Here is a 22,497-nt window from a genome sequence, read left to right as displayed (position 1 = left end):
GGTATCCATTTTTGGCGAATACATTGTAGAGGTGTTCTTCCTCTTTTTGCAGTTCTGGTGTACAGCAGTGCATTGTGGCCCTTTTGAATAGTGTCTTGATGCAACTTCTTTTGTGTGTGTTGGGGTGGTTGCTTTCGTAGTTCAGGACTTGGTCTGTGTGTGTGGCTTTCCTGTATACCTTTGTGGTGAATTCTCCGTTCGGTGTTCTCTGTACCATCACGCCTAGGAATGGGAGTTGGTTATCCTTTTCTTCTTCTCTCGTGAATCTGATTCCTGTTAGTGTGGCGTTGTTGATCCGGTGTGTTTTCTCTATTTCTGTGTTTTTAATGATTACAAAGGAGTTATCAACATATCTGACCCAGAGTTTGGGTTGAATTTGTGGTAAGACTGTTTGTTCTAACCTTTGCATTACTGCTTCTGCTATGAGTCCAGAGATCGGTGAGCCCATGGGTGTTCCGTTGATTTGTTCGTATATCTGGTTGTTGAATGTGAAGTGTGTTGTGAGGCACAAGTCCAGTAGTTTAAGGATGCCGTCTTTGTTGATAGGTTCAACGTCCTGTTGTCTGTTCTGTATGTCCAGCAGGTTGGCTATTGTTTCTCTGGCTAGGGTTTTGTCAATAGAGGTGAACAGTGCAGTTACATCGAATGAGCCCTAGGTGAATCCTAGGTGATTCCTGAGAATCCTAGGTGATTGTGAAAGGATTTACAGTCTATGCATTTGGAGAGGCAAAGAATGATTCGGGATAGTCAGCATGGTTCTGTGCAAAGGAAAATTGTCTCAAATTTGATGTGACTTTTTTTAAGAGGAAGTAACCAAGAACATTGTGGGCAGAGTGGTGGATGTTGTGTACTTGGACTTTAGTAAAGCCTTTGACAAGGTTCCGTATGATAAACTAATTAGTTAAGTTTGGCCAATTGGATACAATATTGACTTGACAGCAGGAGACACTGTGACGGTAGTTTTTTGGACTGGAGACCTGTGACCAGCATTCCACAGGGATTGGTGTTGGGTCCACTTTTGTTTGTCACTTATATATAAATTATTTAGATGAGAATAGAGAAAGCATGGTTAGTAAGTTTGCAGGTGACAGCAAAACTGGTGGTATAGTAGACAATGATGAATGTTAGCTAAGATTACAAAGCGATTTTGGTCAGTTGGATCAATGAGTTGAATGGCAGATGGAATTTAATTTGCACAAATGTGATGTACTGTATTTCGGTAAAAGAAACAAGGGCAGGACTTATACAATTAAAAGTAGGGCATTGGGCAGTGTTGTAGAACAGAGAGACTAGGGGGTTCAGGTTTATAATTCTTTGTCTACATGTGTCGCAAACTTCAGTCTGATTAAGAAGGCATTTAGCATGCTGACCTTCATTGCTCAGTCCTTTGAGTATGAGAGTTGGGATGTCATATTGAGGTTGTACAGGACATTGATGAGGCCTCTTCTGGAGTCCTGGTTGGACCAAACAGTCCGTTTCTGTGCTGAACGACTCTACGACATAGATTGATAGACAAGGTATCCAGAGGGAAATCAGACATTTCTTTTGACGCAGTGAGTTGTTGTCGTCTGGAATGCATTACCTCAAAGGTTAGTGAAAGATTAAATTGGAGTTTTAAAGTGAAATTGGATAAATATTTGAAAATGAGAAATTTGCAAGGAAAGAGCAGGAAATGGGGTTAATTTGGATACCTCTTTCAGAGAACCAACACACACACAATGGGTGAATGGCCACCTACTGTATATATTGATACACTGAACTATATTTGTAGGAATGGTTGTGTCCTTGGGGAGTGAATGGATAACGACTACACAATGGCCAGCATGAAACCAGGTCTCCATGTGGGCAGTACTGCCTCAGCTGCATCAAAGCAGGACAATCGAAAGAAATTGAAGAGGAGGAGGAGGTTCTGGGCCAAGGAAACAGTGAGGACCAAAAAAAACACTGGGTCAGTACTGCCTCCTAGAGTTGCTGTGGAGTACTCCACCAACTGGAAGACGCTCAGTCAGGTAAGGTTTAAATAAAGGAAGATATGTCTGTCTGAAAGAAAATCTTTAAAGATTAAGGTGAAAATTTGTGTTTGATGTGATGCTGGATATTGCTGAAGACGATGCAGCTTCTGTGGAGAGAGAACAATATTGCAGCCTCTTAACATGAGATGCAAACTCTACCTTTCCCTTTACAAGGTTGCTGCCTGACATTATCAGTGTTTCCTGCATGTACTGTTTTTTCGATGGTATTCTGCCTGGACTGAACACTCTGAGCTGGCTCAGGGGGTTTCACTGGTACTCATTTTGTCAAAAGCTAATGTAAACTGTAAGAAACTTTGGCTAACTCATTTCATTGGAACGAGCAATTGTCCTGTGTTTGAACCTGGGCACTTGGTCCTCCAGGGTGGGAGGTTATTAACAAAGTTCAGGTGATTTAGGACATGATTTTTTTTTCCCTGAGAATTGACAGATTTTTGGGACTGGCTGCTTCAGAAGGCTGTGCCGTTGAGTGTGCCAGCAGGTGGATAGAGGGAATCAAAGATTCTTAGGGCTAGATGGGACTGTGAAATTTGAAACAGATTAGCCATGATCTTATTGAGTGATAGAGCAAGGTTGAAGAGCTGAATGGCCTGCTCCTGCAGATGTTTGGATGTTGTTGCCTTTCCCTTACATTGTCCCCACATTGTCCCTCATTAATCTATTACAGAGATATTGGTTGCCTTAACTCTGTCTGGGGCCACAGTTGGAACTATTTTAAGATCAATTTTCAGGATGTGGGAGTCGCTGGTAAGGCTTGCAGTTATTGCTGATTCCTGGATACCGTGGGAATGTGGTCTTTGTCCTCCTTCTCAAATTTTCAATCGTGGATCCACACAAACAGGATGGTTTGTTGAACTCCCCAGAAAGCAGTTAATTTTTAAACATAACACAAAAGCAGCAGACTCCAGATGCAGGAAATCCGAAATAAAATCTGATACTCCTGTCAGGTAGCATCACTGGAGAGAATCAGTTAATATTTCAGATTGATGATGGATGGTAAGCATGTTGGTTGGAGCAGGTGCACACTGTGTAAGGTGAGTGGGATAGAAGTGTACAAAGGATGGACAGTTTACAATAAGATGTGAACCTGGGTGAAAGGCGTTTTAGTCACAGCTGAATGGATACGACAGCATGTGGGGTGTGTGGGGCCTATGAGGTAATAGGAGAAGTAAATACATAACTCTTGCCAAGCTCCGATGCTGCTGGTGGATCCTGAAATGCAGCTTGCCTCTTACACCTGCTGGGTAATAAAAGGCTGAAATCCATCATGATCTCCTTAGAGTCATAGAGATGTACAGCATGGAATCAGACTCTCTGGTCCAACTCGTCCATGTTTACCAGATATCTTAAACTAATCTAGTCCCATTTGCCAGCACTTGGCCCATATCCCTCCAAACCCTTCCTATTCATATACCCATCCAGATGCCTTTCAAATGTTGTAACTGTACCATCCTCCACCACTTCCTCTGGCAGCTCATTCCATACATGCACCACTCTCTACATGAAAATGTTGCCCCTAAAGTCCCGTCTAAATCCTTCCCCATCCACCTTAAACCGATGCCGTCTAGTTTTGAAGACCCCACCCCAGAGAAAATACCTTGTCTATTCACCCTATCCATGCCCCACACGATTTTATAAATTTCTATAAGATCACCCCTCAGGGAAATTAGCCTCAGACTATTCAGCTAAAGGGTCATGACATTTAAGGCTGTGGATCTAGTCCAGGAAGGAATCCATGTTTCAATAGAGTCACACTTTGTGCTTCTAAACTCCAAAACGACAGGCCCACCTATTCAGCTTTTCATAAGATCCACCCCCAGGATCAACCCAGCGTGCCTTTTCTGAGCTGTCTTCAAAGCCAGTGCATCTTTTCTTAGATAAGTGGAATAAAACTGGTTAACAATAGGGGGGTAGGTCTGATGGGATGTTTTTTGGAGGGTTGGTTAGACCCGATGGGCTGAATGGCCTGCTTCTGAACTTTAGGGATTCTATGATATTCTATGATTCACTCATTCTTATTAAGGGCTGTTATTTCAATCAGCTGATGAGTAAGGCAACTAATGCCAAGAAAGTTCCGGAAAGTAAATCCAAGATCCGATTGAAAGAGGACACATTGACTGTGGGAAAGGAGAATCACCAAGGAATTAAACCAGAGAAAGGTGCAGAAAGCAATACCCAGCCGGACTCTCAAGCTACACATGTTGTGCAGAAAGGAAAGAGGTTGAAACCTGATGAAAGCACCGCCCAGGGAACACAGCAGAGCACCAGAAAGAGAACAAGGAACAGCCAGGAGTCTGCAGAAGAACGTACTTCTGGGAGAAAAAAACAAACCAAGATTGAACCAGAAACTGAGAACCAGACGGAGTAAGTTTGTGGGAAGTTTCCCTCATCATTCCCTCCACCCTCCACTTTACTGCAGAATCCTGTTTGAGCTGAGCTGGTTGTGATTAAGCAGAACTGTTTAAAATTCTGTAGGGATGGAATAGAATAAATAACAACAGTGCATAATGTTTTCAATGATTCAGTGATATGTATGCTTTATGCAGGTCATCAAGTCAGTCTGTTTGGCTAATCTCTATTTCAAGATCTTTGGGCTGTTTCAGCTTATAATTATTTCCTGAAGCCACATTAGTGTAGTAGGTTATTTAATGTTCTCAGCCTCTCGGCTCTGGTCTGGAGTTAGGGGCTGGTTGTTAGTTGTTAGAATCTGAATTAAGTGAAAATAGTCGCTCCTTGCTCGAGTCCAGAATGACAGCAGTTGCCAACACTAAACTAACACTCGGGTTTTCATCTCCGGTTTGTGAAGCTGCAGTTCTGGGCCCAACCCATCTTCTGCTGCTTCATCAGTGATCTTCCCTCCACCATAAGGTTAGAAGCTGAGATGTTCACCAGTGATTGCAGTGTTCAGCATTATTTGTGACTCTTCAGACACTGAAGCAGTCCATCTCCAAATGCAACAAGATTTGGACAATATCCAGGCTTCAGCTGACAACTAGCAAGTTATTCCCATACCACACAAATGGCAGGTTATGATCATCTCCAACAAGAGTGAATGTAACAATTACCCCATGACATTTAATGGTGTTACCATCACTGAGTCCTATGGTATCAACATTCTGAGAGTTACTATTGACCAGAAACTCAACTGGATTTCCCATGTAAATTCAGTGACTACATGAGCAGGTCAGAGGCTGGGAATACTGCCTTGAGTAACTCTCCTCCTGACTCCCCAAAGCCTGTCCACCATCTACAAGGCACAGGTCAGGAGTGGGATGGAATACTCCTCAATTGCTGGGTGGGTGCAGCTCCAACAACCTCAAGAAGCTTGGCACCAACCAAGACAAAGCAGCCACTTGATTGGCACCACATCCACAAACATCCACTCCCTCCACCACCGAAGCTCAGTGGTAGCAGTGTGTGCTCTCTACACGATACACTGCAGAAATTCACCAAATAATCTTAGACAACATCTTCCAAACCCATGACCAGAAAATCAAGGGCAGCAGATACGTAGGAACACTACCCCTTACATGTTTCCCTCTGAGCCATTCATCAGCCTGACTTGAAAATATATCACCATTCCTTCAGTGTTAGAGGATAAAATCCTGGAATTCCCTCTCTAAAGGCATTGTGAGTTTTACCAAATGAACTGCAGAAGTTCAAGAAGGCTTCTCGCTACCTCAAGGGGAATTACGATTGGGCAATAAATGCTGGCCCAACAAATGAAGTCCAATTCTCCTGATAAATTTTAAAACCTTGTTGAGATATCTCTGCATATCCATTTCTGGCCATTCAGTATCCCCAGTTCTAGTTACCCATCTAGGAGCATAAGTTTCATTAGCATCCTGGATCATAAGCTCTAGATGCACTATTGCTTTCTCTGCCTTTACTGTGCTTCTGTATTGCTTTGTCTCAGCTTTTGTCTATCTGTCCTATTAAACTGCTTATATGACTTTTCTTTCGGAGGTGTGGTATTGCTTGATGACACTTTGATGAATTGCCTTGCATGTTTTACTGTCTTAAAGATGCTGTATAAATACAAAACATTGAAATGTTGTTTCATCTGTAACAGCTACTTCAGGTAGTGGGGTTAGTGTATTATACTTCAATGCAGGATCAGAATCCAGTGCGGTTTTCTGTTACTTTCAATGCACCTTCTTTACTCTCTGTTCTCCAACAGGCCTGATATCTGGTTTGATGATGTTGACCCAGATGACATAGAAGCTGCAATGGGGCCTGAAGCTGCACGTGTTGCTCGACAGCAGATAGCACAAACAACAGGAAAGCCACACACTGCAGAACCAAGCTTGGAAAAGGTGCTGGTTAAAGATGGAGCCTTCCAGGGGTAGGTAGTCAGCAATTGCAGTTCATTAGTTAACTGACAGCTGTACTAATGGGGACAGGTTAAAGGGAGCTTTACTCCATATCTAACCCCATGCAGTATCTGTCCTGGGAGTGTTTGATGGGGATGGTGTAGAGGGAGCTTTACTCCGTGTCTAACCTGGTGCAGTACCTGTCCTGGAACTGTTTGATGGGGATGGTGTGGAAACAATGAAATTAGGATTAGGAGTAGACTGTTCAGCCATTCGGTCTTGCTGCTCCATTCTTTATGATAATGGCTGATCTTCCAACTCAATAACCTGCCCTGCTTCTTCCCTCTTTAACCCTTGGTGCTACATCCAACTGCTCTTTGAGGCCAAAACACAATATTTTCAACCGCGCTCTGTGGTAGTGAATTCCACAGGCTCCCCACTCTCCGCGGAAGACATTTCTCCTCCTTTTCAGTCCTAGATGATTTACCCCATATTCTTCCACTGTGACCCCCTGGTTCTGGACTTCTGTGCCTTCAGGAATATCCTTCCTGCATCTCCCCTGTCTAGATCTGTTAGAAGTTTGTAAATTTCTATTAGATTTTCCCCATCTCCTTCTGAACTCCAAGAAATATAATCCTAACTGATTCAACCTCTCCTGATGCATCAGTCCTGCCATCCCAGGGATCAGGCTGGCAAACCTTTGCTGCACAACCTCTTGAGCAAGAACATCCTTCCCCAGATAAGGACACAGTACTCCAGGTGTGGTCTCACCAATGCTCTGTACAATTGCAGCAGCTATCCCTGCTCCTGTACTCAAATCCTCTTGCTATGAAGGCCAACATACTATTTGCCTTCTTTACTATGTGCTGTACCTGCACACTTCATCTCAATAACTGGTGTACAAGGCTCTTAGCATAATCCTCTCACTGTTCATAGCCATTCAAATCATAATCTGCCTTCCTGTTTTGGTTACCAAAGTGGATACTCTCTCATTTTTTATCCACATTATTCTGCACCTGCCAATCACACTGCATCCTCCTCACAGCTCACCCTTCCACCCAGCTTTGTGTCACCTGCAGATTTTGAGATATTATGTATCATTCCCACATTTAAATCATTAACATATATTGTGAATGGCTGGGTCCTAGCACTGATATCTGCAGTAACCCACTAGTCAGTATCTGCCATTCAAAAAAAGACCTGTTTCCTGTCTGCTAAGCAATTTTCTGCCCATTCAATATGCTATCCCCATTCCAAGAGCTTTGATATTACAGGTTAATCTCTGTGAGACTTTGTCAAAAATCCAGATAAACTACATCCACTGGCTCAGCCCTGATCAGCCATGTTCATTGCATCCTCGAAGAATTCCAGTAGACTTGTTAAGCATGATTTCCCTTTCATAAATCCATGCTGGCTCTCTCTCTGATCCTGCCATTGTTTTCCAAGTAAAAAAAAGAAAGAATTGCATGTGCTTCAGTTCTGAGGAATGGTCACTGGACCCAAAACGTTAACTGATTTCTCTTCACAAATACTGCCAGACCTGCTGAGCTTTTCCAGCAATTTTGGTTTTTGCTACTGTTTTCCAAGTGCTTTCTGTTAAAACTTTTGAAATGGATTCTAACATTTTCCCCATTACTGACATCCGGCCGACTGGTCTATAATTCCAATTTTCTGTCTACCTCCTCTTTTTAAAATAGGGGGGTTCCCTGAGCTACCCATTCAATCCATAGGAACTGTTTCAGTCTAAGAACCTTGGAAGACTATTTCTAGGGCCACTTCCTTAAATATACTGGGACATCGATTATCAGGTCCAGTTTTCAATCTCATCAATTTCCCCAACACCATTTTCCTTCTAATTTTGATTTCCTTCTGTTCCGTCCTCTCACTAAACCATGTTCCCCAACATTTTTGATATGTTGATTTTCCTCCCCTTTGAACTCAGAACCAAAGTATGTGTTTAGTTGGTCAGCCATTTTGTTGTTCCTATTGTAAGTTTCAATTTCTGACTGTAAGGGGACCTACATTTGTCTTCAGTATTTTTCTGTTCATGTACCTGTAGGAATGTTTACAGTCAGTTTTTATGTTCCTTGCAAGCTACTTTTCTTAATCAATTCTCATGTCCTCTTTTATTGAATTCTAAACTGCTCCCAATTCTCAGGTTTATTTTCCCCAACTAAGTTGTATGTCTCTTCCTTGGATCTAATACTGTATCTACTAAACCTGGAAGCCAGTGCCTGGCAACCTTTCTCATTTAGACAGGAATGAACAATTGTTACAATTCACCCATGTGTTCTTTGAATATTTGCCATTGCCTTTCCACTGTCATTCCTTTATGTAACGTTCCCCAAACTATCGTAGCCAACTCGTGCCTTGTAACACGTAGTTTCCTTTATTTAGATTCTGGTCTGAATTACATCACTCTCCATCTCGATGAAGAATTGTATAATATTATGGTCACTCATCCTCCGGTAGCCTCCCACAACTAGATCAAAGGTAAAAGTGGGTACTGCAGGTGCTGGAGATTAGTGTCGAGATTAGAGTGGTGCTGGAAAAGCACTGGAAAAACCTGATGAAGGGCTTTTGCCTGAAATGTCGATTTTCCTGCTCCTCGGCTGCTGCCTGACCTGTTGTGCTTTTCCAGCACCATTCTAATCTTGACTCTCACTAGATCGCCCATTCTTCCTTTTTCATTACACAATACACAGGCAGAATTGCCTGTTCTATAGTCAGTTCATCAACGTATTGGTCCAGGAAAACCATCCTGTATACACTCCAGGAATTCTTCCTCTATGGTATGGTTATTAATTTTATTTGGCCAATCTTTATGCAAAATAAAGTCACCCATAATTACAGATGTTCCTTTATTGCGTGCATCTCTAATTTTCAGTTTAATGCCATTCCCCACATCACCCCTACGGTATGGGGGTTGTATCCAACCCCCACTCATGTTTTTTGTCCCTTGGTATTTCTCACCTTTACCACACAGAGTCCACATCATCAGAAATAAAGATCCTTCCTCACTTAATCTCCTGTCTAACTAACAATGCAAACTCACTGGATTTTCCTTTGTTGTCTGTTCTTCCGAAATACAGAATACCCCTGGATAGTCAGCTTCCATCCCTGGTCACTGTGCAGCCATGGCTCTGTAATCTTGACAATATTATACCTGTTTTAATCTATTTTCACAATTAATTCATCCAGTTTATTGCGAATGTCCATACGTCAGTGCCCAAAGCCTTCAGGCTTGACTTTCAGCATTACCTGTCTCACTCCAATTATTTTTCATGGTATCGCTGTTTGATCCTAGCCCTTGATTTCTCTGCCAATCACTTTCCTTATTCCCCATTTCTGTCTTTTCTTGTCTTTGATTCCCCTTCCTCTGACTCTTTGAAAAGGTGACGAAGGAGGTTGATGAGGGGAAAGCGGTAGATGTGGTATATATGGATTTTAGTAAGGCGTTCGATAAGGTTCCCCATGGTCTTTTCTTGTCTTTGATTCCCCTTCCTCTGACTCCATGCATAGGTTCCCATACCCCTCCCATTTTAGTTTGAAGCCTTCCAAGCTACTGCAGCAAATACTCCTCTTAGGGCACCAGTCCCAGACCTACCCAGGTCTAACCCAGGAGCTTTACTCGCTATCTAATCCTGTGCGGTTCCTGTGCCGGGAGTGTTTGATGAAGACAGCGTGGAGAGGCTCAGCTTTCAGTTTAAGTGTAGAAGGAGCTTTATTATGTATGTAACCCCATACTGGTTGAGCCCAGGTTTGTAGCGATAAGACATTGGGTTTAGTTTTACTTAGGTGCTGCTGTTCTTTGTGACTGGGACTTTAAGGACTGTGTCTATCTGTCTGTCTGGATAAACTGTGCTGGCTGTTTTCAGACTCACCAAAGCAGTGGCAATGGACTGTGAGATGGTTGGCGTGGGTTCAGATAAAGTGGACAGCATCCTTGCCCGTGTATCTATTGTGAACCAATTTGGAAAATGCATTTATGACAAATATGTGAAACCAACAGAAAAGGTGACGGATTACAGGACCTGGGTCAGTGGAGTACGACCAGCTGACATGAAGAATGGTGAGCTGTCTTTCTGAATCTTTATACCTGGTTTTAAATAATTTATGCAAAACTTTCAAACAAGATTTTGGTGAGGGGCATTGGAAAGGAGATCAGTGAATAAATAAGTTAACAAATTAGCAAACATGCCAGAACAGCCTGGAATTTTGGAGACATTACAGCAGGGAAACCTTTTGGGCCATGAATCTGGTCAGTATTTATCCTGCACTCCCCAAAGCCATATCCACAAGACACCAGTCAGGAGTGTGATGGAATACTCCCCACTTGCCTGGATGGGTGCAACTGCAACAACACTCCAAACCTGACACTATCTAGGACACAGTAGCCTTCTTGATTGGCACCACATTGACTCTTTCCACAACTGATGCTCATTAGCAGCAGTGTGTACCATCTACAAGGAGCACTGTTGAAATTCACCAAGGTTCCTGAAGACAGGATCTTCCAAACCCATGATTGTTTAAATCTGAAAGGACTAGGGCAGTAGATATGTGGGAACACCAACCACTGCACATTTCCCTCACCAAGCCACTCCCCATCTGGACGTGGAAATACATACATTTCTTCAGTATATCTGGGTCACAGTCCTGGAATTCCTCCCCCAGTGGTATTGTGGATCTACTACAGTGCATGGCTTTCAGCTCAAGAAAGCAGATCACAGCTGCTTTAAGGGTAATTAGAGAGGGGCTATAAACGCTGGCCCAGCCAGTGACACCCACATCCCAGGAGAGGGCAGAAACAACAGACCATGTCTGTTTTAATTGCTGAACCATTAGTGGCCATTCTTACAGCTGCCTGACCCCTGACCTCTAGAATACCCTCCATCAAAAATTCTGCCTCTCTTTCCTCCTTTTAAGACACCGATTAGTAACTATTTTGTGACCAAACTTTAATCTCGACTCCTGGGGTGGTATCCTAGTGTCTGGTTATGTGTCTTGTGTCTAATTTTAATACTACTACCTTGGGATATTTTACTAAAAGTGCTGTGTAGTTATTGTTTGTCAAGTGATCAAAATACACAGTAGCCTTATTCCTCCGTAAGGAGAAGGAAGGAGCAAGTGCTGGGATTTGTGGAATGAGAAAATAAATTGAAATTAAAATGAAGCTTTCCACCTGTCAAATCTGAGGTTTGTAAAGTTTGTGACAAAATGTTTAAAAGGGGAATCAAAAAAGGTTATAAAGTTGAGGTAGTCTGAAAGAAATCAGTCAAGGAACAGAAGGGGAAGTAGTAAAAGATTTTATAAAATGTCTGTGAAGGTATAGGGTTATAAATGGAAGGAATAACTGGAAAGATAATTGAGTCTATGCTTTTGACACTCAGAACAGATAATGGCATAAAAGGGTGTGAGGAGATTTAGGCAGTTTAGGGGGGATAACTCCAGACTAGGTAAAAAAAAATAAGATCCCACATCGACACTGTCAGCAGCATGGTCAGGAAGTCATGTAACAGTAACTATTAATATTCAACTTTTCGTAAAGAACTGTCCTATCTGTATCAAAGTTAGTTGTGTTTCTCTCTCCGCAGTGCTGACATGTTGAGTATTTCCAGCACTTTCCATTTTTGTTTTCCAGCATCTGCAATATTTGAACTTGCAGAATGTGAGTCTTTACCCCGTGTGTGTATTTGAAACTGATTTGACTGTTTTTGATCTGGTTTGGACTTTTGTTTAGGTGAAGACTTTAAAGTTGTGCAGAGGGAGGTTGCAGAAATCTTGGAAGGCAGAGTGTTAGTTGGTCATGCTGTCCACAACGATCTCAAGGTCAGTACTAACAGTCCTTTGCTGTGTGGTTCAGTGTTTAGCAAGGTAACAGGGGGAGCTCAGGGTAATTCCTTTCCAGAGTAAAATTTGTAAAATACAGTCAAATAACCTTCAAAGTATTTTTTTAATAACCCAATCCCTTTCTCAGCTAAAGGATTCTCGGTTGATACCACAATAAAATATTGTTTTGGAACCCATTGGAAATAGGAGCTGGAGTAGGCAATTCACTTCAGTCACGTCTAATCACCCACCTCCCTGCCAAATTTCCTCACTATTTCTTAATACTATCAGAATTAAAACTCAATAACTGAGCTTCCACAGACTTAAAGGGCAGAGAATTTCAAAGATACAGCACCATAAGACATAGGAGCAGAAAGTAGGCCATATCCACAAGACACCAGTCAGGAGTGTGATGGAATACTCCCCACTTGCCTGGATGGGTGCAACTCCAACAACACTCAAAACCTGACACTATTAGGACACAGTAGCCTTCTCGATTGCTCGGCTATTCAACCATGGCTGATAAGTTTCTCAACCCTATTCTCTTGCCTTCTCCCAATTACTCTTGATCCCCTGAATAATCAAGAACCATTGATCTCTGGCTTAAATATAGTTAATGCCCTGGCCTCCACAGCCTCCTGTGGCATTGAATTCCAAACATTCCCCACTCTCTGACTGAAGAAGTTTCTCCTTATCTCCGTTCTAAAGAATTCCCCTTTACTCAAAGGCTGTGCCCTCAGGTCCTAGCTTCTCCTGCTAATGGAAACATTTTTCCAACGTCCACTCTGTTCAGGCCTTTCAGTATTCTGTAAGTTTTAATAAGATCCCTCCCTCATCTTCCAAAACTCCATCCAGTATTGACCCAGAGTCCTCAAACTTTCCTCGTATGTTAAGCCTTTCATTGGAATTAGAATTAGATTCCCTACATTGTGGAAACAGGCCTCTCGGCCCAACAGGTCCATACTAACCCTCCAAAGAGTAATCCATTCAGACCCATTCCCCTACCCTATATTTACCCCTGACTAATGCACCTAACCAACACATTCCTGAACACTATGGGCAATTTAGCATGGCCAATTCACCTGCACCTGCACATCTTTGGATTGTGGGAGGAAACCGGAGCACCCGGAGGAAACCCACGCAGACACTGGGAGAACGTGCAAACTCCACACGGACAGTCGCCCTGAGACTGGAATTGAATCCAGGTCCCTGGCGCTGTGAGGCAGCAGTGCTAACCACTGAGCCACTGAGCCGCCCTTCGTTCCTGGGATCATTTTAATGAACCTCCGCTGGACTCGCTCCCGGGCCAGTATATCCTTCCTGAGATATGGGGCTCAAAATTGCTCTCAATATTCTAAATGTGGTCTGACCAGAGCCTTTTAAAGCTTCAGAAGTATATCCCTCTTTGAAATTCTAGTTCTGTTGAAATAGAGTCCAACCTTGTATTTGCCTTCCTAACTACTGACTCAACCTGCAAGTTAACCTTCAGAGAATCCTGGACTAAGACTCCCAAGACCCTATGCACTTCAGATTTCTGAATCTTTTCCCCATTAGAAAATAGTCTATGCCTCTATTCTTCCTACCAAAGTGCAGGACCTCGCACTTCCTACCTCCTCGATGCTACCTGTCCCTCCACGTATCTTTGTATCATCTGCAACCTTCGCCAGAATGCCTCATTTCCTTTATCTAGATTGTTAATGTATAAAGTTAAAAGTTGTGGTCCCAACACTGTCCTTAGCGGAACACCATTTGTCAGCGGCTGCCTTCCTGAAAAGGACCCTTTTATTCCACTCACCGCTTTCTGCCGGACAGCCAGACTTGCATCCATACTAGCACATTGCCAGTGACACCATCGGCTCTTAGCAGCCTCCCGCGCAGCATATTATCAAAGACCCTCTGAAAGTCCAGGTAGATAATATGTATGAGCTCTCCTTGGTGTAACTACTCATTACCTCCTCAAAGAATTCCTACAGACTTGTCAGGCATGATCTCCCCTTGATGAAACCATGCTGACTTGGCTCTATTTTACCATGCACTTTCAAATATTCAGAAACCTCATCCTTCACAATGAACTCCAAACTCTTACGAATGACCGAGGTCAGGCTAATAGCTCTATAATTTCCCATCTGTTGCCTCACACCCTTCTTAAACAGGGGGACTACATTAGCAATTTTCCAGTCCTCTGGAACCCTCCCTGGAAGATCACTACTAAAGCCCTCACTATCTCTTCAGCTATGTCCTTCAGAACTCTGGGGTGTAGTCCATCTGGTCCAGGTGATTTATCCACTTTCAGACCTTTCCATTTCTCAAGCACCTTCTCCTTGATGAAGGTGACCATACTCACCTCTGCCCTCCAACTCTCTTGAATGTTTGGGATATTACTCATGTTTTCCCCCATGAAGACTGACACAAAGTATTGGTTCAGGTCCTCCCCCATTTCTTGTTCGCCGTTACTACTCCTACAGTGACATTTTCCAGCAGCTGACTGCAACTTTTGCCTCTCTTGTACCCTTTATATATCTAAAGGAACTCTTGCAATTTTTTTTAGTTTGCCCTCATATTTAATCTTCTCCCTCCTTTATTACTGTTTTAGTTATCCTCGGTTGGTCTTTGTAAGCTTCCCAATCCTCCGGCTCCCCATTATACTTCACCGCATTATATGCTTTTCCATTTGCTTTTGTGCTGTCCCTGACTTCCCTGGTCAGCCGTGGTCACCTCATCTTCCCTGGTCAGCCGTGGTCGCCTCATGTTCCCTGGTCGCCTCATGTTCCCTGGTCGCCTCATGTTCCCTGGTCGCCGCCTCATCTTCCCTGGTCGCCTCATCTTCCCTGGTCGCCTCATCTTCCCTGGTCAGCCGTGGTCGCCTCATCTTCCCTTGAGTATGCTTCTTTTTCCTTGGGATGAATCTCTGCTGTGTCTTCCAAATTATTCCCGGAATAATGGCGGCACGGTGACTCCCCCTGGTCGCCTCATGTTCCCTGGTCGCCTCATGTTCCCTGGTCGCCTCATGTTCCCTGGTCTATGCTTCTTTTTCCTTGGGATGAATCTCTGCTGTGTCTTCCAAATTATTCCCGGAATAATGGCGGCACGGTGACTCCGTGGTTTGCACTGCTGCCTCACAGCACCAGGTACCCGGGTTCGATTCCAGCCTCGGGCGACTTCTGTGTGGAGTTTGCACATTCTCCCCGTGTCTGCGTGGGTTTCCCCTGGATGCTCCTGTTTCCTCTCACAGTCCAAAGATATGCAGGTTCGGGTGAATTGGCCATGCTAAATTGCCCGTAGTGTTAGGTGCATTACTCAGGGGTATATAAAGGGTAGAGCAATGGGTCTGGGTGGGTTACTCTTCGGAGGATCGGTTTGGACTTGTTGGGCAGAAGGGCCTGTTTCCATACTGTTGGGAATCTAATCTTTTAAAAAAAAAAACTCCTGTCATTGCTGCTCCACTGTCTTTCCTGCTCGGCTCCTCTTCCAGTCATTCCTACCCAACTCCTCCCTCATGCCTCTGTAGTTGCCTTTATTCAAATGTAATACTGTTACATCTGATTCCAGCTTCTCCCATACAAACTGCAGCATAAATTCTATCATGTTATGATCACTGCCCCCTAAGGGTTCCTTCACCTTAAGCTCCCTTATCAAGTCTGCCTCATTGCACGACACTAAATCCAGTATTGCCTGTTCCCTAGTGAACTTCACCACAAGCTGCTCAAAACAAAACCATCTCGTAGACATTCCACAAATACCCTTTTCTGTGATTCACTGCCACCCTGATTTTCCCAGTCCACCTGCATGTTGAAATCCCCATGATCGCTGTAACCTTGCCTTACTTATACCAGGAAACAGAACAGGTGTGTATCTTTTGTCCCACATCCTAACTACAGTTTGGAGGCCTGTACATAACTCCCATTATGGGTTTCCTTTACCTTTGTGGTTCCTCAATTCTATCCACACAGATAGGGTCAGATGATGTACAATGTCATTTCTCACTATCGACTTAATTTCATTTCTTACTAATAAGGCAACCCCATCCTCACTTTCCACCTGCCTGCCTTTTCGATAAGATGTATATCCTTGGATATTTAGCTTCTAGTTCTGATAACCTTGCAAACATGTCTCTGTGATGCCCACCACATCATACCTGCCAATCTCAAACTGTGCAACAAGCTCATTTACCTTATTCCTTATACTGTGTGCATTCATATACAACACCGTCCCTGTTCTCAGTGTCATCCCTTTATCCAGTGTGCTCGGAGTTAGATTCCTAAGCCTTTCCAAATACTCTGTCCTATTTTGTGTTCTGGAGACTTTAATAACCCCTCCTGAGATCTCCATTCTTTTCATTTCTTTTTCCCATGCGGTTGAATCCACCCCCACAGATGTTAACCTGCTGCTTTGTTTCCCATTCGCCGTAATCCTCCTTGGAGTTTTACCTTTCCCTTTCCCTCTGACTTTCGTTTTAAAGTCCTGTTGACCATCCCACCCTTTCACAGGAGAAGAACATCCTCATCTCTGTCTAAAAAGGCCTATATCCTGAGACTCTGCTACCTGGTTCTGGGCTCACCATATATCCTGTCACACCGTGTGACGATCTTATACATTTCAGTAAGATCCTGTCTCATTGTTCAAAACTCTTAAGAAATACAAATCTAATCTCTTCAATCTTTCCTCATAAGGCAAACCTGCCATCTCAATGGATGAGTTTGGTGAATTTCCACTGCACTCTGTAGCAAATGCATTTTCCCTGAGATGAGACCAAAACTGTACAAAATACCTGTCATGTTACCTTTCTGACATGGATGTTCTTGAGTCTCTGGGTGGGTAAGTATGTTCAGGATATCAGAAGTAAGGTTTTACTGATCCACTGCTTCCAATTCCTGTCCTTCGGCACAAAGCAGCCAACCAGCTTATCATAGTGAATAGACATGTGAAAGAGAATTCAAGGGGTTTGAACCCTCGTAAAGAGAGAAATTGAATTAATTTATTGGGGTTTATCCTATTTATCGTAAATTGGTGAAAATTGATCAGTCTCAATGACATTGACACTGTTATTGAGGGAGTGTGTCCTTGAACAAAATCTTTACTTTAGGAAAAGTGGCAAAGGGGTGGTGTTTGGGTGGGAGTGTGGTGGGGGGGGGTGTAGAAATCAGCATTTGTGCAGCCAGTTTCTCTCTGTCTCACCACAGTTTGTCCCATCCCTCCAACAGGTTCTGACTCAGCAATGCATGGGGTCCATACATGGATAATGACCATTCTCTGATAACCTGATGCAAGTGTCTGGGTCTCTGCAGTAGAAAATTAAAGCAGTGTGGTGTCACTGGACTAATAACCTAGAGAACATGAATTCATATTCTACTTGAGGTAGTGGAATTTGAATTCTTTTTAAAATAAAAATCTGGGATTGGTAAAATTGGCTGCAAAACTGTCAAATTGCTGTAAAACTCCCAACTAGTCGCTAACATCCTTTTGGGAAGGAAGTCTTGTCTTTACCTGTTTGAGGCTCTGGATTCATGTTTGTGTCTTATGCTGATGGAAGACTCAAACTCGGTTCACTTAGTTCAGACCCGAACACAAAATTTGTCACTCTCCATGTCAACGCTGCTTTGTCATTGGTTTGTCAAGCCTTTCTAAATCACTCTTCAATTGCTTAGGTCTGCAAACCGCAGAACACATATTTTAATATAAATATTAATGTCAAAGAGTACTACTGAAAGGAGTAAGCTATACAGGCAGCAGCTGCTTGCATTTGTCACTGTGCTAATTAATTGTTGTCTAATTGCCACAGATTCTGTTCCTGGACCATCCAAAGAAGAACATTCGTGACACACAAAAATACAAACCTTTCAAAACAGCCGTCAGAGTAAGTAAAGTGACGTTTGAATTTGTCTATCACAACTGCTTATTGAACATGATCAGAGTGAAGCAGCACTGTTGTTGGTTGTTAAATGTGCCTGTCACCTGATTGGAAATTTATTTCGTCACTCAGTGACAGAATCAAGCCACCTTTCTTTTTTAACACATTCTTTCATGGAATGTCAGCATCACTGGCAAGGCCACCATTTGTTGCCCACCCTAATTGCCCTTCGACTGTGTCTCTTTCTCAGACAACAGTTCAGAATCCACCCTAATGTTCTTTTAGGGAAGGAATCTGCCCTCGTTACATGTGACTCCAGACCCACAGCAATGTGGTTGATTCTGAGCTGCCCTCTTAGCAATGGACAATGCTAAGTGATGCCCTCATCCCATGAATATATGTTTAAAAAAAAATTACTGGAGTCACACACAGATTTCTTTCCCATAGAAGCATCAGTAAAGCAGATGGGCTTTTACAACAATCCATAAAGTGACCACCATTAGACTTGCTTTTAATTCAGCCTGTTCAGAAATGTTATCACATGCCTCTGGAGCAGGTGGGACGTGAACTCGGGCCTCTTTCCTCAGAGCCATGGACGCTACCACTATACCGCAAGAGCCCTTTCTAAATTTCAGATTTGTTAATTAAATTTAAATTCCACCAGCTTTTATTGTGGGATTTGAACCCAGGACCACAGAGCATTCATTAATCTCAGTCTCTGGGTTACTAATCCAAAGGTGGGAGAAACAGGACCACTCTATCAAAACTATCCCTTAGGTCCAAATCCTGGGTAGTCCATTGGCTTTGTAACATTCTTGGCCATTAATAACACGCGCAGCCACCTCTTCACAGCACAGACACAGACCATGCAGTCCAACGTGTTCATTCACAATAAGCCCCAGCTGCTCATTATGTAAACCCATTAGAAGGATGGCCTTCTATTCTTTACTCCCTCAAAAGTAAAACTCCAACCAATCTTTAACTTTCTCCTGAATGCATCCATAGTAGCTCATTGGTGTAATAAGGTGAGGTCAGCCACACTGTGTGGTTGTTCAGGAACCTGATTACAGGTTCCACAATAGAGATTATGAAGAAAGGTTCATGAATTGAGTGCACAGCCTTCCCTGCTTGTAGTGTACAACTTTGTTGTTAGGAATAGCACCGTTAAGCACCCATGATTTTTGTACAGGTTTGAATAAGGATGATTGGGAGCATTTTTTCTGTTTTTCCAGGTCAGACCATATTAAACAGTCCATTTATTACCTTCGTTTCTATACATTACCTTTGTTTCTATAAATTACCTTTTTGTTTCTATAAATTACCTTTGTTTCTATAAATTATTCAGTTTTCTTTTTTCTCCGTAGTGTGGCCGTCCTTCCCTCAAGCATTTGTGTAGTCAGGTCCTAAAGGTCAAAGTTCAGGAGTCCGAACATTCCTCGGTGAGTGTTCATTGAGAATTTTATCATTCACTGTGATAGAGAAATTCTGCAACAATTATACCCACTGTGTTCGGACTGTTATTGGAACTGCTGAATATCCAATAGGCTGTCAGGTTTTGTTTACTCTTGAAATATCAAACTGTCTCAACTAAGTGGACAAGGTCCCACATGGGAAACTGATAAAGAAAATAAAAGCTCATGAGATTTAGGAAAACTTGGCAAAACAAATCTAAATTTGACTTAGTGATAGGAGATATTGGGTGGTGGTAGCAGGCTGTTTGTGTGATTGAAGCCCAGTGTGCTGCGGTCTACCATAGTGATCAGTACTGGGTCCCTTACTGTTTACAGCGTGTAAAGTGAAACTATGGGAAAGCTGATAAATTTGCAGATGACACAACTGGGCAGTTGGCAATGAGGAGGTAGGTGTTAGATTGTAGGAAATTATAAACAGATTAGGCAAATCAATGGTAGGAGCATGTAATTTAATCCTAGTAAATGTGATGTATTTTTGGAGGAAGAAATAAGGTAGAGAAGTATTCAAGGAATGGCAAAGACACTAAGAAACTCAGTAGAACAGAGGGATATGAGGGAGCTTGTCCACAGATCCCTCAAGGTGGCAGGACAGAGTAATAGAGTAGTTAAGAAGGAATAAGGACACTTGCCTTTATTAGTCATGGCATAGATTACAAGAGCAGAGAGGTTATGTTGGAGTTGTACAGCACTTTGGTTAGGCCACTACTAGAGTACTGTGTGCAGTTCTGGTCACCGCACTACAGGATGGATGTGATTACACTGGATGGGGTGCAGAGGCGATTTCGCCAGGATGTTGTCTGGAGTGGAGCATTGCAGCAACAAGGGGAGGCTGGATAAGCTCAGGCTGTTTTCTTTTGAGCAGAGAAGATTGAGGGTGAACTTGATAGAGGTATATACAATTGAGAGGCATAAACAGGGTGAATAGAAATCGGTTGTTCCCCTTGCCTGAAGGGTCAATAACAAGCAGCATAATCTTAAAGTGCAAGGCAGGAGGTTGAGGAAACACTTCACCCAGAGGGTGGTGGGGCCTGGAATGCCTTGCCTGGGACGTGAGTTGAGATGGGAAACCTCAATCTTTTAAAAAGTGCTTGAACATTCAAAGCTTTGGGTCTAGTGTGGGAAAGTGGGACGAGTGTAAGTAGTGACATATTTTCGGTAGTATGGACTTGATGGGCCAAAGGGTCTCTCCTGATCATATAAGTTGCCTCCTTGTCATCTTTATGTTCTCTACTGCCTTAAGTGGGTCGCAGTCCCACACACACCCACTCTCACTGGGGTGCGGTTCCCACACACACTGACTCTCACGGGTACGTCTCCCACACACGCTGACTCTCACTGTGGTACAGCTCCCACACACACTGACTCTCACTGGGGTACAGTCCCACACGCACTGACTCTCACTGGGGTACAGCTCCCACATGCACTGACTCTCACTGGGGTGCAGCTCCCACACACACTAACTCTCACTGGGGTACAGCTCCCACACACACTGACTCTCACTGTGGTACAGCTCCCACACACACTAACTCTCACTGGGGTACAGCTCCCACACACACTGACTCTCACTGGGGTACAGTCCCACACACGCTGACTTCTGACTGCTGAGCTGCTTGTTGGTGCTGATCATATCTGGGCATGAACGTGGAGAGGTTCTCAGCCAGACTTGCTGCTTGTGATCTATGTGCGATGAGGACAGAAAATCTAATGCTGATGCATCCCCTGGCATGGTGGCTGTTTTGTTAAACTGAAGGAGAGTCTGCACTGGTAGAACCTGTGCCCAGCAAGAGGCAAGTGAAAATGAGATTTGTACATCAGTTTGAACAAACCAGGCTTGGCACCACTACCCACCTAACTGTGTTTTCTTTCCTTTGTTCTTGCTCTATAGGTACAGGATGCACAGGCAACAATGAGACTTTATACACTGGTGAGGCAGAAGTGGGAAGCTGAGGTGAAGGCAAAGTACAGAACAAAGAAACAAGTGGTGAAGGTGGAGAAACCAAACCTTGAAGCTAAATGTAAGAAACTTGTCAGAAAGTGATACTGAGTGAACAGTGATGCTTCCCATCCACCCAAAACCGGGTGATCTGTGAAAGGTCTGCCCTCTCACCAACATTACAGATGAAGACTCTGGTGTGAGGTGGCACTTGTATTTTTGCTGTTACTGCCGTCAGTTGAGTATTGTAGCTCAGTAGCTAATGTTCAGCAGGCTGATTATTCACTGGTAACATGGCATCTGGGTGATATCGTACAGTAATCAATCCTGTAACAGAACTTGGACTGAATTTGTTTACTTTTCTTCTTGCTTGAGTTTTAACTTGTAAGATGTGTACTTTTCTTGTTGTTCTAGCTCTGATGATCTACAAAAATAAAATGTCTCTAGAATTATCACTGAATATGAACTAAATCAGTGATCAGAAGAACAGAATATCTTCCATACACAGAGTGAACTTCAAACACTCCCAGTACAGGGACAGCACGGAGTTAGATGTGGAGTGAAGCTCCATCGACACAGCAGCCACAATCGCTCGCTTTTATTCTGATTAAATTCTATATTTCTCTTCAGTCACTCATACTAATAGATTGTGTTCTGGATTCTGATTTATCCACTGTGGACAGCTGTTTTCAAATCTTCACAGCCATGAAAATCAAACTGGATGTACCAAGAAATTAATAATTTAATGGCATGCAGTGGTGAATATAAACAGGATGGTCAGGAAGTTGAGTCGACCTGTCCCACTCCTTTGCTTCACTTAAAAGGGCTGATACCAAGTAGCACGGAGATTTTCCCATTGCCTTCTCTGGCGAAATAAATGAACTGGTGATGAATAAAGGGGATGATTTTAACTCTACCTACACTCCTCTGGAACAGATTTAGAATATACTTCACTTGATATTTTTATGGACCCAGTGGGACTCGCCCTAGCTGCTTCAATCCAAATGAGCTTGAATCAAGATGTGTTTAACAGGAAAAAGGTCAGTGTTGTAAACAGATTCTCTGACATGGG

General features: G+C 43.2%; 1 protein-coding gene across 5 annotated transcripts in view; it reads left to right on the top strand.

The window, feature by feature from the left end:
- The window catches only part of rexo4 (REX4 homolog, 3'-5' exonuclease), a 23,947-nt gene extending 1,889 nt beyond the window's left edge, over positions 1-22,058 (top strand). For 3 of the 5 annotated variants that reach the window (XM_043720651.1, XM_043720650.1, XM_043720653.1), the window contains exons 2-10: positions 1,772-2,009; positions 4,054-4,394; positions 6,211-6,375; positions 10,222-10,415; positions 12,084-12,172; positions 17,952-18,026; positions 19,385-19,459; positions 21,378-21,507; positions 21,840-22,058. In XM_043720651.1, the coding sequence (XP_043576586.1) occupies positions 1,797-2,009; positions 4,054-4,394; positions 6,211-6,375; positions 10,222-10,415; positions 12,084-12,172; positions 17,952-18,026; positions 19,385-19,459; positions 21,378-21,507; positions 21,840-21,895 (1,338 nt within the window). In that variant the 5' untranslated portion in view covers positions 1,772-1,796 and the 3' untranslated portion in view covers positions 21,896-22,058. Of the gene's footprint in view, positions 1-1,463; positions 1,590-1,771; positions 2,010-4,053; positions 4,395-6,210; positions 6,376-10,221; positions 10,416-12,083; positions 12,173-17,951; positions 18,027-19,384; positions 19,460-21,377; positions 21,508-21,839 lie in introns of those variants that run through there. The other 2 variants (XM_043720652.1, XM_043720654.1) reach the window with 2 other exon arrangements.
- Positions 22,059-22,497: the final 439 nt, after the last annotated feature.

This window comes from Chiloscyllium plagiosum, chromosome 30, assembly GCF_004010195.1.
Source record: "Chiloscyllium plagiosum isolate BGI_BamShark_2017 chromosome 30, ASM401019v2, whole genome shotgun sequence".
In the NCBI taxonomy this organism is placed as follows: domain Eukaryota; kingdom Metazoa; phylum Chordata; class Chondrichthyes; order Orectolobiformes; family Hemiscylliidae; genus Chiloscyllium; species Chiloscyllium plagiosum.
This window is presented reverse-complemented; position numbering and strand designations above follow the sequence as displayed.